The 14599-nt window shown below is 41.4% G+C and overlaps 1 protein-coding gene across 3 annotated transcripts in view; it reads left to right on the forward strand.

The window, feature by feature from the left end:
- The first annotated feature begins 1813 nt into the window (after positions 1–1813).
- Positions 1814–14599, forward strand: part of c6.2 (complement component 6, duplicate 2) — a 28235-nt gene continuing 15449 nt past the window's right edge. The window contains exons 1-6 of one of the 3 annotated variants that reach the window (XM_075455882.1): positions 1814–2347; positions 2478–2650; positions 3099–3229; positions 6474–6612; positions 11311–11442; positions 13175–13331. In XM_075455882.1, the coding sequence (XP_075311997.1) occupies positions 2216–2347; positions 2478–2650; positions 3099–3229; positions 6474–6612; positions 11311–11442; positions 13175–13331 (864 nt within the window). In that variant the 5' untranslated portion in view covers positions 1814–2215. Of the gene's footprint in view, positions 2348–2477; positions 2651–3098; positions 3230–6473; positions 6613–10998; positions 11099–11266; positions 11443–13174; positions 13332–14599 lie in introns of those variants that run through there. The other 2 variants (XM_075455880.1, XM_075455881.1) reach the window with 2 other exon arrangements.

Below are 14599 nucleotides of genomic sequence, written 5' to 3' on the forward strand. Positions count from 1 at the left end.
CTTGGCCCTATTTTCTCTCCCTTCGTATCACTGCCTGCTGTGTAGACTGTGCAGCAAACACCATAACAGGTGTGGCTGTCGGCAGCAGGCAGTGATACGAAGGGAGAGAAAATAGCACCAAGCGATTGTGAGGTCTGACTTTTTCCTGGAGAACGATTTTGTGATGGAAATGTATTACTCTGTTGAACGCATATTGTTTTGAGAAGCAAGACGCTTTATTTTTTAAAACCCAGCCAACTAGCCGGACTACCTTCATCAACACCAAAACGAGGCTGGAACTCGGCTCACAGGACGCAGCAGGGGGTAAGAAGATGTTCAGAAATGTTGCTGATATGGGATGTCATACAGCTTCATGTCAAAAGAGGCGAACTGTCCCTTTAATGAAATGCACGTGGTCTTTACACATTATTAATCTTTAAGTTTACAGTTTAGTTTAAAGCTTGCACATACGGTGCTGCTTGAAAAACTGATAACAAGCCGGAATACGTACGCTGGAGGAGAAAAATATCTGTTTACAGGTGGTTTGTTTTCTCAGGTGAAAGTCTGACTGATGGCTAACTCATAATGAAATGGTCTGTGAATAAAGTCCTGGTAGCTCAAGAAAAGATGTCCAACACAGTTTTCTTGTTTTTTTCTCCACCTGTACACATACAAAGACCCCAGTGTTGTGCTCAGGTGTCCGATGGGTGACTTTAGAGTTATAAAAGTCACAGAATAGATTTTAAAAGCCTGCTGATGGTTTACAATCTGTGATGTGTTCAGAGAATATAAAGCCAGCAGAGCTCTGAGATCCAAGGACTCAGGTCAGCTGGTCCAGTCCAGAGTCCAGACTAAACATGGAGAAGCAGCATTTAGCTGTTATGCTGCAAACAAGTGGAACAAACTGCCAGTGGAGATTAAACTTTCACCAAATGGAGACATTTTTAAATCCAGGTTAAAAACATTTCTGTTCTCATGTGTCTATGCATGAAATCTGCACGATATCTTTGAATTTATCTGGACTGTTGCTTGTTTTTAAATTCACATATTCATACATATTCTTTTATGTATTTTTATTTTTATTTTTTAAACTTTGTTTATTTGACATTTTAAACTTAACAGCATTGTTGGGACAGAATAAAATTATAAATACAATCAGTAGCAGCAACAATTCTGTCAACCCCTGACCCACCCACAGGCCAACAAAAGAGAAAATAAAAATAAATAAAAATAATAAAAATTAAAAAATTAAATAAATAAATAAAAAAGGGATAAATTATTAAGAATATTAGTTTAAATAAATAAGTACAGATACATAAAAAATATAAGCTTACAGGTTTGTCAGATATTTAAATATCCTCAGTGTCATAAAGAGTTAAGGAGTCAAAATACCTAAAAAAAGGGGTCCCATGCAGCATGAAAAATAAATTAGTATTTTTAAACATTAAAAATCCCTTCTGCAATGATGATAAAACCTTTTGTTTTTTACTTTAATAGCAAAGAATCCGGGGCAAAAACGACCCCCGGTTGAGCTGAAGCCCCTCACCAGACAGCCATTACTGGGACGGTGAAGGGAGTGAGAGATGAACTAGTCCTATGGGGAGAATCCTGTTGAAATGTAATATGTGAGACATACAGCTGGTCACTAAAAGGCCAGTGACTCATGTCTGAATGAACTGAGGTGACAATATCACTATGCAGAATTTTCTTTAATTAATTAAAAGCATGTTTTTTGCTTTATTTTGTCTCATGTTAGTGGTTTCTGTTTATTTTCTGCAAACATTAAACGTGTTTAACCCGAGCAGCGGTGTGAAAGCAGGGGGGGGCAGCGGTGCTCATAAACAGTTAATTGCTCGGCGGAGGTTGACGGCTTGTCTCGCTGTTGGCTCCCGTCACACGTGAGCGAGAGGCGGCCGCGGAAGACGGAGGAGCCTCCCTCCCTCTCGGCCTTCAGGAGGGGCTGAAGGTGACTCTCCTCTCGGCTGGGATGCAGAGGCAGCTGCTGGGTGTCCTGTCGGCCCGAAACACGGGTCCTGTTCCGGGGCATTAACCGCGCGCTCCCGCGGTGTCTTTGACCGTCAACCAAAATCGACCCACCTGCGTCAAAGCGGACAAAAAAACCCTTTATTTTTTATTTTTTTAGGGGGGGGGGGTGTTGTTTTCTTTCATAGGGTGGCGCAGGCAGCAGGAAAGACATCTCTTGGTGTGTCTGTCTGCGGGTGGCGGGTGTGCATGCATGTGTTCTGCACCGTACGGGCGGAAAAAGCGCCCGAGATCCTCGGGGAGCATTTTTCCCACCAGCAGAGGGGCGCAGACGGAGCCCGAGCGCCGAGCGAGCGCGGCGGGGGAGCTGGACGACAGCAGGATGGTGGGTACAGAGCAAAAAAAATAAAAAAATAAAAATCAGGCTGGTAACCAGTGAGGAGAGCTGTGAGACTGTGTGATGCCGCAGTCTGCAAAGGTTAACCAGCTGTCCGGTGTTGCTGACTTCTGTCCAGACTGTCCAGGAATTCAACACCCTCGTCGCGCTGTACCGGGAGCAGGTGATCTCCGTGGGGGAGATCTCCGCCGACTGTCCGTCCCTGCGGGCGCAGATGCACCACACGCGGACCAAAGGATGCTTCATGGCGCGGGCTGCGTACCAGGACCTGGCCGTCATCTCCGTCTCAGGGTAACAGCAAAGCTTCCACTGTTGTTAGGCTCGGCCTGTGCGCTGGTATGTTGGATAGTGATCATGGAAACAAAGCTCGTGTTTCTCACACTTCACACATGACAGCTGAATTAGGGCCGTCTGCCACTTAAAAGCGTCATTTTTAACACTGAAGCAGGTGAAGTCTTGTGTTGTTAATGAATGAGATGACAGGAAAAGCTTTGCAGTTTAATAAATATATATTTTACAGAGAGATGTTTTGTGTTTGAAACGTTAGAATTTATAGAGAGGTTAAAAAAAAGGTGATTTATCTCAATTAATGTTAGAAAAATAGAGAAAACCTCCATCAGGTGCAAAGAACCCGTTTCAGAGCCTGGATTCTGAGCTGGAATGCAACGTGTAAATGAATGGGTGTGACTGAGACTCCTGTTTCCCTCCATTCCCCCCTCTCTGTTTCTGCACGCCGCAGGCCGGAGGACGGAGAGATCCATCCTGAAATCTGCCGGCTCTTCATCCAGCTGCAGTGCTGCCTGGAGATGTTCGTAACGGAGATGCTGAAGTCCATGTGCCTGCTGGGGGTGCTGCAGCTTCACAGAAAAAGTACACAAACAACACTCTCTTCTTTTTTTTTCTCCAATGCTTTAAAAAAGTTTTGTTTTTGTTTCATCTAAAAAGATCTCTGCAGGTTATTTTAAATAAGGCTTGTATATTTCGCTGCCCCTGATTTCTGCATAAAGACATTCTTCAGACAGGAATCACTTATGTCTCACTCAAGTACATTTCATTTACATAATCTGCTCTCATTTGAATCTGTTGAAGCATTCGGAAAAGCTTAAAAACCTGAGAAAGAAGAGCAGGAATATACTGAAGCCATCATCTCACTGACACTGTTGGCTTTTTCTTTTTTCTTTTTGTTGGATGAAACTATATTTTCGTGCCTAAAGATAAACACGATGTAGTTAAACTGCAATAAAAGCCTCTTTAAAGCATTTATTGAATGAAAATGTTCCATTCTACTTTGAAAAAGAGCAACTTTGACCTCAGACGTAATTTGTAGGATTTTTACGAAACTCTCCACCAACGTTCGATGAAAAATCGTTGAAAAATCTTAAGATTTACGAGGGATTTCTTACAAAAACTGCAAATTTTTGGTTGCAACTATTCCACAACCCTCCGTTTCTTCTTCTTCTTCGTCTTTCTGATGTTGCCCGTCTTCTGCGGGTCATTAACTTGCTGTAAGATCCATGTCCCGACAGATGGTGTCATATAACCATCAAACACTCTGATGCAGAATGCAGAGCTTCACAGCTGGTGGGAGGTTTTTCTGCTGTAAAGAGGTCAGCTCAAAGCTACTTTTTCCTTCATCCGTCCGTCTCTTTTGCAAAGAAAACGGCCTGATATCTGCCTGTATGTTCACTGTAAACTCCTTCAGCTGGTTCTCTGAGCTGGTCAGAGTTGTACCATCTCTTTCTGGCTGAAGGGACGGCTTGCAGATCCTGCGTCGAAATCGAAGACTTTTCTTTTTTCGGGTGACAAATGCTTGAAAAATTGCCCTGAAATCTGTGCGCCACATTTAGAGGACTGTCCTCGGATTCGTAGCTCATCATTTGCAGATCTTTTAAAAGATTCATGAGTATCCGCCTTTGTCATGAAGCCTTAGAGCTTCGGATTAAAACGCTCTGCAGACTCTCTGAGTGTACAGATGCTTTTCTGTGGTTCTTCTGCACCGCAGGAACTGTGTACACTGGAAAAAATGCCCCTCCAAAAATAAGTAAGAAAAACAACAAATACGAGACGTTTTTGCTTGAAATAAGCAAAAAAAATCTGCCAATTGAACTAGTGAAAATCGGCTTGTCAAGATTTCCTGAAATAAAATGTGATATTTAGGACTTTTGGGACAAAATTGATCTTGAAATTAGCTTAAAAACCTCTTCAAATGTCAAAAAAAGCTTGTTTCATATGATATGTGACTCAAAACAATTTGTTTTCAAGACTTTTTCACTTAACAAGATATTCCAGATGTATTGTCTTAAAACAAGTCCCTATATCTGGCTGAAATAGTACTTGTTAGGCAGATTTTTTCCAGTGTCGTTCACGCTGATTGTAGTTTATAGAGCTGCTCTTATTGGGTCTCTTTTGGCTCCAGATGTCTGTTAACTACCCAAATAAGAAATTGGTGTGCTAGTTCAGCCAAAACTGGACTTTTAAAATGGATGAAAACACGGTAGTCCATCTGAAATCATAAAAAATTTAGACTCAAACTGGTACAGCTGCTCTGCTCATGCTCCGAAGTTCCCATTTAGTGCACAGAAGAAGAAGCTGGTAAAACCAGAGGATAACTACAAGCTTCAGCGTGCATCTTTTTGTTGCTTTACAGTACGCTGATACAGCCACGTTTCATATAAAGCTGCTCTCTTTCACATGTATATATATTTATTTTTTTGTTTCTTTTGTCTTTTGCTTTTGAAAAGCAGCCCATCAGGTTCTAATAAAATCCTGGTTTCATAAACGAAACGTCTGACAAAGTCACCATTCAAGTGACTTAAAGACAACACCTGTGCAGTGAATTCAGTCATACTTTCATTTAGGATCTTAAATCTTCCCTGAAGTGGAAGCTAAGAAAGACCCTGCAGTTCTCATCCTTCCACTTTTCAGTGATGCATCAAGGTACCAAAACAAGACAGATAAGTAAATGTATATCCAGCATTTCAGAGTTCTTCTCTAGAGCAACTTTGCTTCAGTTTCCTCCCTAAATTCCATGAAATACAAGTTAAATTTCATGTAACACATTTAAGTATTTATTAAATATCTGCGGACATGTTTTGGCCAGCAGAGAGCGCCGTGACAAGCCATAATCGATTAATCAAATATCAAAAAATAATCAAAGATATGAATATATATACAGTTTACTGTATATAAATTGGGGCTGGGCGAGTTAACGGTGTTATTCTCGGGTTAACGCATTCATTATTTAACGTCGATAAATATTTTATAGCGCATTAACACATGTTTTATTATTTATTTTTCTTAAATTTAAAACAAATTTTTTTTTCAGGGCTTTTTTGCCTTTAATGGATAGGAAAGTTCAGAGAGACAGGAAGCAGGGGGCAGAGAAAGGGGGAACAACACGCAGCACAGTTTTATTATTTATTTTATTATTGTTGCTCACAGGCTTTTATTTTGTAAAAGTCTGTTGCTGTCTGCTGTGGAACAGGAAAAGAAAGTAATCGGCGGATCCACCAAACATGGAGAAGGGTACGGAACTTTTACTCGGCCATTTTCATGTTAAAGTTCTTCCAGACGGCGGAGTCGACAGAACCAAAGTCATCTGTAAACACTGCCAAGTTGAATTGTCTTCTCAGCGTAGTAGTTCCAGTCTAAAATATCACTTAAAGGCAAAACACACAACTGATAGCAGCAAGTCATTCAAGGAAACAGACAGTGGAGCGAGGCTTCTACATAAAAACTACATCAAAATGCTGGGATTAATCAGGGAAATCATGTGATTAATTAGGTTAAACATTTTAATCATTGCCCAGCCCTAATAATAAATAGAAAACCCAAGTTTCCTATTTTAGATCACAGCTGTGTCTGCACCCTGTTTTAACAGCAGGGGGCAGCAGAGTTGTATGTTTGCAGTGACTCTTGGATTCATTTCCTGTACCCGCTTCATCCAATTCAGGGTCGCCGGGGCTGGAGCTTCACCCAGCAGGGCCACACAGACAAATGAGACATGCTCACATCCACCTGTTTCTTAAAGGAGGGAATGACTGACACCACACAGATGTTGGCATTATAGGATACAGCATGTAGCTAAAACCATTGTCTCTGTTTGGTCCTGCAGGTACAGACTCTGAGCCCAAAGTGGACTTCAGGCTGGATGAGAGCTCGGACGTTCCAATCCTGGAGGATCGATCCTCCTCTCCCATTGATTTCCCTCAGGAGCAGTGGCTGGTGGGGACGGATATTGAAAACATAGAGAGGTACACCCTCCAAACGCAGTTTTTGTCCTGTTTCCTGGTGCCGGAAACTGATTTGTTTTTTTTTCTTTGTGTTGACAGGGATATGAGACAGATGCGAAACTTACTCAGCAAACTCAGGGAGACGATGCCATTGCCACTGAAAAACCAAGGTAATTTATGCGTGTAGCTGGGGAACTTTTTAGCCTGACTACGTCATACTCACGATTCTAGTCAGAATGTGAGTCTGATACCGCTGGATAGAGTTTTGAGTATGGCGTGTTTCAACCGAACCAGGAGAAAAAATGCCTCTTCGCTCAATTGGATAGACCTACAACCAATCAGAGCAACGTAGTATGTGACGTAGATTAAGCAACACACACTTGAAGGACGGCAACAACATCTTTTCTATCGATAAAAGCCTTTATCGCGTTCCTCTGTTCGTCTTTCAAAATGAATGCAATGTGGAGATCCTGTAGAACAGACTCGATGGCAGAATCTACACACCCTAGCTCTCCAGCGGCAGCCATGTTTGTTTCAAACGAATTCAAACCAAGCACTCTTTAGTGACGTAGTCGATAATGTCCCTGTTGATCATCTGTCCATCATCGTATAAAGCCCGCCCTGGCAATCTGATTGGGTCGACTGTTTTGATGTCGAGCATAATGATTTCCCAACTGAGCAGCCAGACCGAACTTCCCGAGACCAAAATTTTATGGGCGGGGCTAAGTTCGGCTGGCACCCAGGCTAGGAACTTTTAGCAGTTTATTGGTAAATCTTGGATGGAAACTGAACGGTGTGATGTTTGTCTGTTGCAGATGACAGCAGCTTGTTAAACCTGACTCCACACCCACTGGTCAGACAGAGGAAGAGACGTTTCCCCGGACTCTGCTGCATGGTGTCTGGCTGACAGTCTGATGGACACTAACTTCAGCTGTTTCTTTAAGTGGTGTATAATGAGGCTATTTAACTGAATTCCTCATGGGTTTTTTTGTTTGTTCTTTTTTTAAACAAATATCTAAAATTGTAATCCTGGAATATCTGCTAATTGCTTTGCTGTTTTTCTCTCTCGTTTGGATAAATTGCTTTCTTCAGACTTCTACAGCTTGTTCAGGTTCAGCATGTTTATGTGTGCACAGTTTCGGACTATTTGGGTTTGGTTTGTTTTCCAGATTTATTTCAACAGAAACTTTGTCTCAGAGCCAGCAAACACTGGAATAAATTCCAGCTGGTATTGAGTGAAATTAAGCATATATATATATCTATATATATATCGCTGCTGTTTTACAACTGGCGGCATCGTTCAGGTTCAGTTGAGTTGAGCTTTACAGACACAGGCAGAACTCAGATCTCACTAAATGTACATGTTGAGGCTATGCACAGGCATCTCCAGTTATCAGCTGTCTCACTGCTTGTTTCATGCCTCACCTGAGCGACTCTTAGTGGAGACTCACTGATCTCTGCTCACCTGTGTGATATGACCACCACTTAGACAAAGCAAGTCATCTACGGTATTAAGGTATTATGGCTGCTTGATTTAGAGCATTTCTCCTACTCTAGATTAAAAAGAATTTAGAATTTACTCAGCAGTGTGTGTATAAAATAAACCCAGAAATAGAAAATAAGTGTTTCTACGTCAGCTTTTTGTTTTTTTTTGCTTTGATGTTGTTGGTATAACACCATTAATGTGGGTCGGTTAGCCTGTCCAGTACAAAGAGTTCTTACTTAAGAATTGGATAGATCGAGTTTGGACAGATCGTGGTTTCTAATCGCTTTTGGTAACTTTCTGAACTCTTTGCGGTTCCAGTTGGTCCTTAAAAACTTATCGGTTATATGGATATTGGATGGATATCACTGACATTACTAACCTCGGCTTTATCATCTTCCAAAACCTTCTATTGCATAGAATAAGACCGCGGTTCAGTATGGTTACTGTGACCCTTTATCCACTGAGTGTAAATGAATGTAGCCGGGGCAGAATAGGAAGTTTAGCTCTGGGCCGCTCTTGGTCGTGTTGGTGATGTTGTTGATGCTTTAGCTTTGCTTATCTGCTTGAAAACACAGAAGTCAGGGTGGACAAAGATCTGCTTTAACTAAACGTTAGATAAGGAAGGTTGTTTCAGTGCTTTTCACCTAGGCTTGTCTTTGTTTATTGTTTTTTGGTGCTTCATCCTCTGTATGTTCTGGGCCCCGGGGCTCGAGCAAACCTTTAGACTTTAGCCTATGCGCTGATAGCTTCTTGGAGTATTGCACGTCTGTCCATCTGCACTGAAAACACACCCATCCGTGGGGGCTTTGAGTGATGCAGTGATAGAAACTGGCCCTAATCCAGTTGTTTTCTTCTCAATATTATTCCGCAGTTTAAGTAAACAGCCTAAGCTCTGAAAGTCGCCGCATCCGAGGAAGATGCGTTTCCGCGATGAAGGCAGAACCGTTAGCCAGCTTGTTGTCATATACGCAGCAACACGGCATGGCTTGTTTGTGGCTAATGCATTATAACTACCGTAAACTACTTAGGCCTCTTTTCACCCGTACAGTTTTAGGGGCAGGGTGCACTTTTGCTTGCCTTTAATACTCAATGCAATGTCATGGAATCAAGGTTTCAAACATGGTCTAAAGGTCCTGAACTGAAGAACAACGATGTAAAATGTCTAACTCCACAATACAGAACAACACAGTTCAGTCTTTTTAAGACGTAATTTTTGAACACGTATTCGAGCGTCTACATCTGCATTGCTCAGAGTTTAATAGTTACTTTTTTAGGGTCTAACAGTCCCTCACGGCACATAAATCTCCTTATTCTGACTTACTGGCTGACGAGTGCTATTTTCTCACCGTGCCCCCCAGATTTTCACATTTTACCACAACAGAAGCAGTCAAAGTATGAAGAGTTCTGAGAATTGATATAATACAAGAACTAGGGCTGGGCGAGTGAACTCGTTATTATCGCGTTAACTTGTTTAATTATTTAACGCCGATAAATATTTTATCGCGCATTAACGCAGGTTTTATTATTGTAAAAGTCTGTTGAATGCATCACATTCACACAGTTACAGCAAACACCACGAAGCATGGAGTAATAAAACAAAGATAAACTAGCAGCTAACATCACCGCTACAGGTGTGAAGCTCACGGAGCTAACCGGCGCTACTTCCTGTTTTACTTGTTTCAACATAAAAGCACATATTTCAAAATAAATTTAAAAAAAAACCATTTACAGCCAAGTTGAATTGTCTTCTCAGCGTAGTAGTTCCAGTCTAAAATATCACTTAAAGGCAAAACACACATCTGATAGCAGCAAGTCATTCAAGGAAACAGACAGTGGAGCGAGGCTTCTACATAAAAACTACAGAAAGATGCTGATGTTAAAAGTGTGTTTGCACAACAAATGTTATGGCACTTTCATTCATATGGCAGCACATTTAAAATAAAACTAAATGCTAAAAGCTATACACTACTTTTGGATTCATTTTTGGATTTTGCGTACAAATGCGATTAATCGCGATTAATTTGGGAAATCATGTGATTAATTAAATTTTAAATTGTAATCATTGCCCAGCCCTAACAAGAACACTTCTCACGCTCCATTGTCGTAAAAACAATTCAATCGATTGTTCTAATTTTAAAAAAACCTTCCTTACTCATTTTTACTGGCATATTGTCGCTCTAACAGTGTCCTCAGTGTGTTCATCGCCCCGCAGTCTTCCCTCCCAAAACGACCACATTTTTCAGCAGATGTTCCACATACTTTGAAAGGCACACATACCAAAAACACCCAAATATTAAATCTACTTGTGTGGTTCTTCATCTCAAACAGTTCAGCCGTTGTCACATTGAATGTAGGTGCATAGTGGCTTGTAAATAAGTGTCTGTGCCCTTGTTTGTTCCTTCAGTGTAACGTGATGATGTTTGAACTTTCGTTTGATTTGGCACGTGTACGACTCGGCGTACGTGTCCTGCAACGTAGAAAAACACGGCTTAACTCATGTACAGCCTCGGGAATTTTATAACACCAATAAAGTTTTCTATAAAATGTGTTTTTTGTGTGTGTGTTTCTCGGTGTGTTGCAACCGTACAAGTCATTCAAACGATGGGAGGATTGCGTAAACTCCCAGATTGTGAAAATGTTTAATGGAAGCGAGGAAAGGTCCTCTCCACTCTGCAACTTTAGCTGTCAGGTTCCAAACACAGAACATCTGGTTTACATCTCAGCAGCTGGGAAACTCCAGAGCTCTTCCCGTAACAACGAGGAACAAAAAGGTTATGAAAGAAATTTATGTATTTTGTGGTGTTATTATTGGGTTTTTGGACACTGATTGGTCCATTTGAGCTCATAAGAAAGATGATACCCAGGAGAATCGCAGTGGAGTTAATAACCCTGCAGTCAACTCAAACCTCAGAGTCAGATCTGCCTGCAGTGCACAAACCACAGACTCCTCTTCTGCTCTGCTCAGCTGTATCCAGTTAGTTTTTGTTCATATACCTGTGGAGGAGGACTTCATTAGGTGTGGTGAGTCAGATTTAACATTTTAAATGTATCTTCTTTCTTTCTTCTTATCGTTAAATGCAAATATTACAGCTGAACCACTTTGCGTGTGAATTGTCCCTCAACGGATCGTCGTTCCGAATGAATAATCGGGGATTGTTGTTGATGGTGGTTGGTTAAAATGATTTTCAGAGAAGGTTTGAGACAGTTGGAGCTCCCACGATGGCCCCGTCCAGCAGCTGGATCCTGCTGCTGCAGCTCCTGAGCTGCATCTCAGCCGGTCTGGCCTGTCACTGCGACAGATACTCGTGGACCCCCTGGTCCACCTGCTCGAGGACCTGCAACCACGGTACTCAGAACAGGCAAAGGTAAGGCTTTGCACGCGCATCAGTACTACATGTGAGGCAAGGCAAGGCAATTCAAAGTGCTTTACAGCTACATAAAATCACAAGAAGGCAATAAAATCATTCCAAAAAACATAAAAATAATCATTAATTCATCAGATTAAAAGCACAGAGTGCAGATGAAACACTTTCAGGTGTCATATGCACAGCTAAACAGAACAGTTTTCAGCCTGGATTTAAACATTGTCAGAGTTGAGGCCTGTCTCACATCTTCTGGAAGACTGTTCCAGATGTTAGGGGCATAAAACTGAAACGCAGCCTCAGCACTGGAAAAAATGCCCCTCCAAAAATAAGTAAGAAAAACAACAAATACGAGACGTTTTTGCTTGAAATGAGCAAAAAAAATCTGCCAATGGAACTAGTGAAAATCGGCTTGTCAAGATTTCTTGAAATAAGATGTGATATTTAGGACTTTTGAGATAAAAGTGATCTTGAAATTAGCTTAAAAACCTCTTCAAATGTCAAAAAAAGCTTGTTTCATATGAAATCCGACTCAAAACAATTTGTTTTCAAGACTTTTCCAGATGTATTGTCTTCAAACAAGTCCCTATATCTGGCAGAAATGGTACTTGTTAGGCAGTTGTGTCTTATATTAAGTGTAATGAGATATTTTGACAAGAAATGAGACAAATATACTTGGTAAGACTTAGATTTTTTCCAGTGAGCTTGTTTAGTCCTGACTCTGGGCACCAGCAGGAGACCCCTCCCTGAGATTTTCAGAGCCCCAGTTGGTTCATGTGGCTCTAACATGTCAGAGATGTGCTTTGGTGCTACACCATGAAGACCAGAGCTGTTTTAAAGTCTATTCTCTGAGCGACAGGAAGCCAGTGCAGAAACCTGAGCACTGGACTAATATGGTCGTATTTCCTGGTTCTTGTCAGGACTCGAGCAGCAGCGTTCTGGATGTACTGCAGCTGTCTTACAGCCCGTTTAGAGAGCCCAGTGAGCAGGCCGTTACAGCAGTCTAACCTGCTGGAGACAAACGCATGGATCAGTCTTTAGAAGTCTGGTTTAGACACTATTCCTTTAATTCTGGTGATGTTTTTTAGATGGTAAAAAGCTGCTGATGTTACTGATTACCCCGAGATTTCTAACCTGATAGTTAGGTTTTAGAGAGAGAGTCTCAAGGTGACTGATAACACTTTCTCTTTGTTTCTGTGGGCCACAGACAATGATTTCCGTTTTGTTTGAGTTCAGCAGGAGGAAATTGTTTTGCATCCACACACTGATCTGTTCGATGCAGCGACACAATGTATCTACAGGCCCGTGTTCTCCTGCCGTCAGTGACACGTAGATCTGAGTGTCATCTGCATAGTTGTGGAAGGACACATTATAGCTGCGTATTAGCTGGCCTAGTGGAAGCATGTACAGATTGAACAACAGGGGTCCCAGGATTGACCCCTGAGGAACCCCACAGGTCATAGCCATTTGGTCTGACACACAGTAACCGATTTCAACAAAATATTTCCTGTCCTCCCGATAGATAAAGCACGACCAGAGATTCCCCACCAGTCTTCTAACCTCTGTAATAAGATGTATACATGTACACAATGTATCTACAGTGCAAGTACTGGTGAGATGTGTTAGCAATGCTGTACTGAGTAATCATCTTTTCTCTGCTAATTTAATCAGTTTCACCAAAAGCCTAATGCAGCAGCTCATGCATCCAAAAGAGATTTCTATATCTTTTCAACAGGGTCATTACCTATGATGACTATTACTGGAAGAGCAGCTGCCAACAGATGTGTGTGAATCATGACACCAGAGCATGCAATGAGCACGCATGTCCGATAAACTGCCTTCTGACAGACTTTGGCCCGTGGTCCGACTGCTCGCCCTGCGCCAAGAAACAGGCAAGGACGACACAATCTTTGTTTTCATCTCCATGTTTTGTGCAAAGCTCACATGTTCCATTCAGGTTTTTGCTGTCAGGTGCATGCAGACTCAAAAACTGTCACTTCTTGTTGCGAAGACCCCGTTGTCCGTGAACGAAGGAAGTGGATGAACAGATCACAGTCAGAAAATCTTAGAGAATACCAGGAAGATTGCAAAAAGCCAGGAAAGTTCACTTCAAAGGGGAAGATACCGCACACTCTTGTCCATCATGCTGAATTTATTGTACAAACAACGTTTCGGCCAGTGTGGCCTTTCTTAAGTTTTCTCAAGTAAACTCTGATCTTCCACCATTGACTTCGCCCCCTAAGTCTGTCTTAACTCCTATTCCGGATGGCAACCGTAAATGTGGCTCCTGTGTGCAATGCAGTTATACTTATAAATGTACTTCATTTAAACATCCACATACAGGTAAAAGTATTCCAATTAAGGGCATTATCACATGTAACACAAAGTCTGTTATTCATCTGATTACGTGCCCATGTGGAAAGTCATATGTTGGTAAAACTAGTAGGGAGTTAAAAGTACGCATTGCGGAGCATCGCAGCACTATTCGCTGTAAAAACCTTAACTATCCAGTTACAGCGCATTTTGTGGAAGCTGGTCATTCGGTTTCTGTGCTAAAATATATAGGCATTGAAAAGGTATCTCTACCTAGACGGGGTGGTAACCTTGAACGTCTACTATCTCAGAGAGAAAATTATTATATTCATTCCCTTAGGACACTAATTCCTTTTGGTTTAAATGTGGAATTTGAACTTAAATGTTTTCTGTAACTAGACTCATGATTTAAACATTGCAAGTATTGTCTTTATATTATTTTGTCTTCCCACCATGGGACTATATTGTATATAGACCACTTGGTATTTGGATCTTTTGCACTCACAGGGGCTGGTGTATCATTATATTTATGTTTTTCTTTTTTCTTTCAATACTTATAAATTGTCTAAACCTATTACCTGTCCTTTTGACACTATTTGCCAATGTAAACATATGTGATTGATTAATGTGTGACGAGACTCCACTTTGATTGGCAGGTGTCATGGGACTAATTAACTGATTGTTGTCAACCAATCACATAGTAGAGGATAATTTATAAGAGGTGTTTTCACTTTGCTTGTGTAAAAACTTGAGAAAGGCCACACTGGCCGAAACGTTGTTTGTACAATAAATTCAGCATGATGGACAAGAGTGTGCGGTATCTTCTCCTTTGAAGTGAACTAGTACC

The sequence above is a fragment of the Odontesthes bonariensis genome, chromosome 22 (assembly GCF_027942865.1).
Source record: "Odontesthes bonariensis isolate fOdoBon6 chromosome 22, fOdoBon6.hap1, whole genome shotgun sequence".
In the NCBI taxonomy this organism is placed as follows: Eukaryota; Metazoa; Chordata; class Actinopteri; order Atheriniformes; family Atherinopsidae; genus Odontesthes; species Odontesthes bonariensis.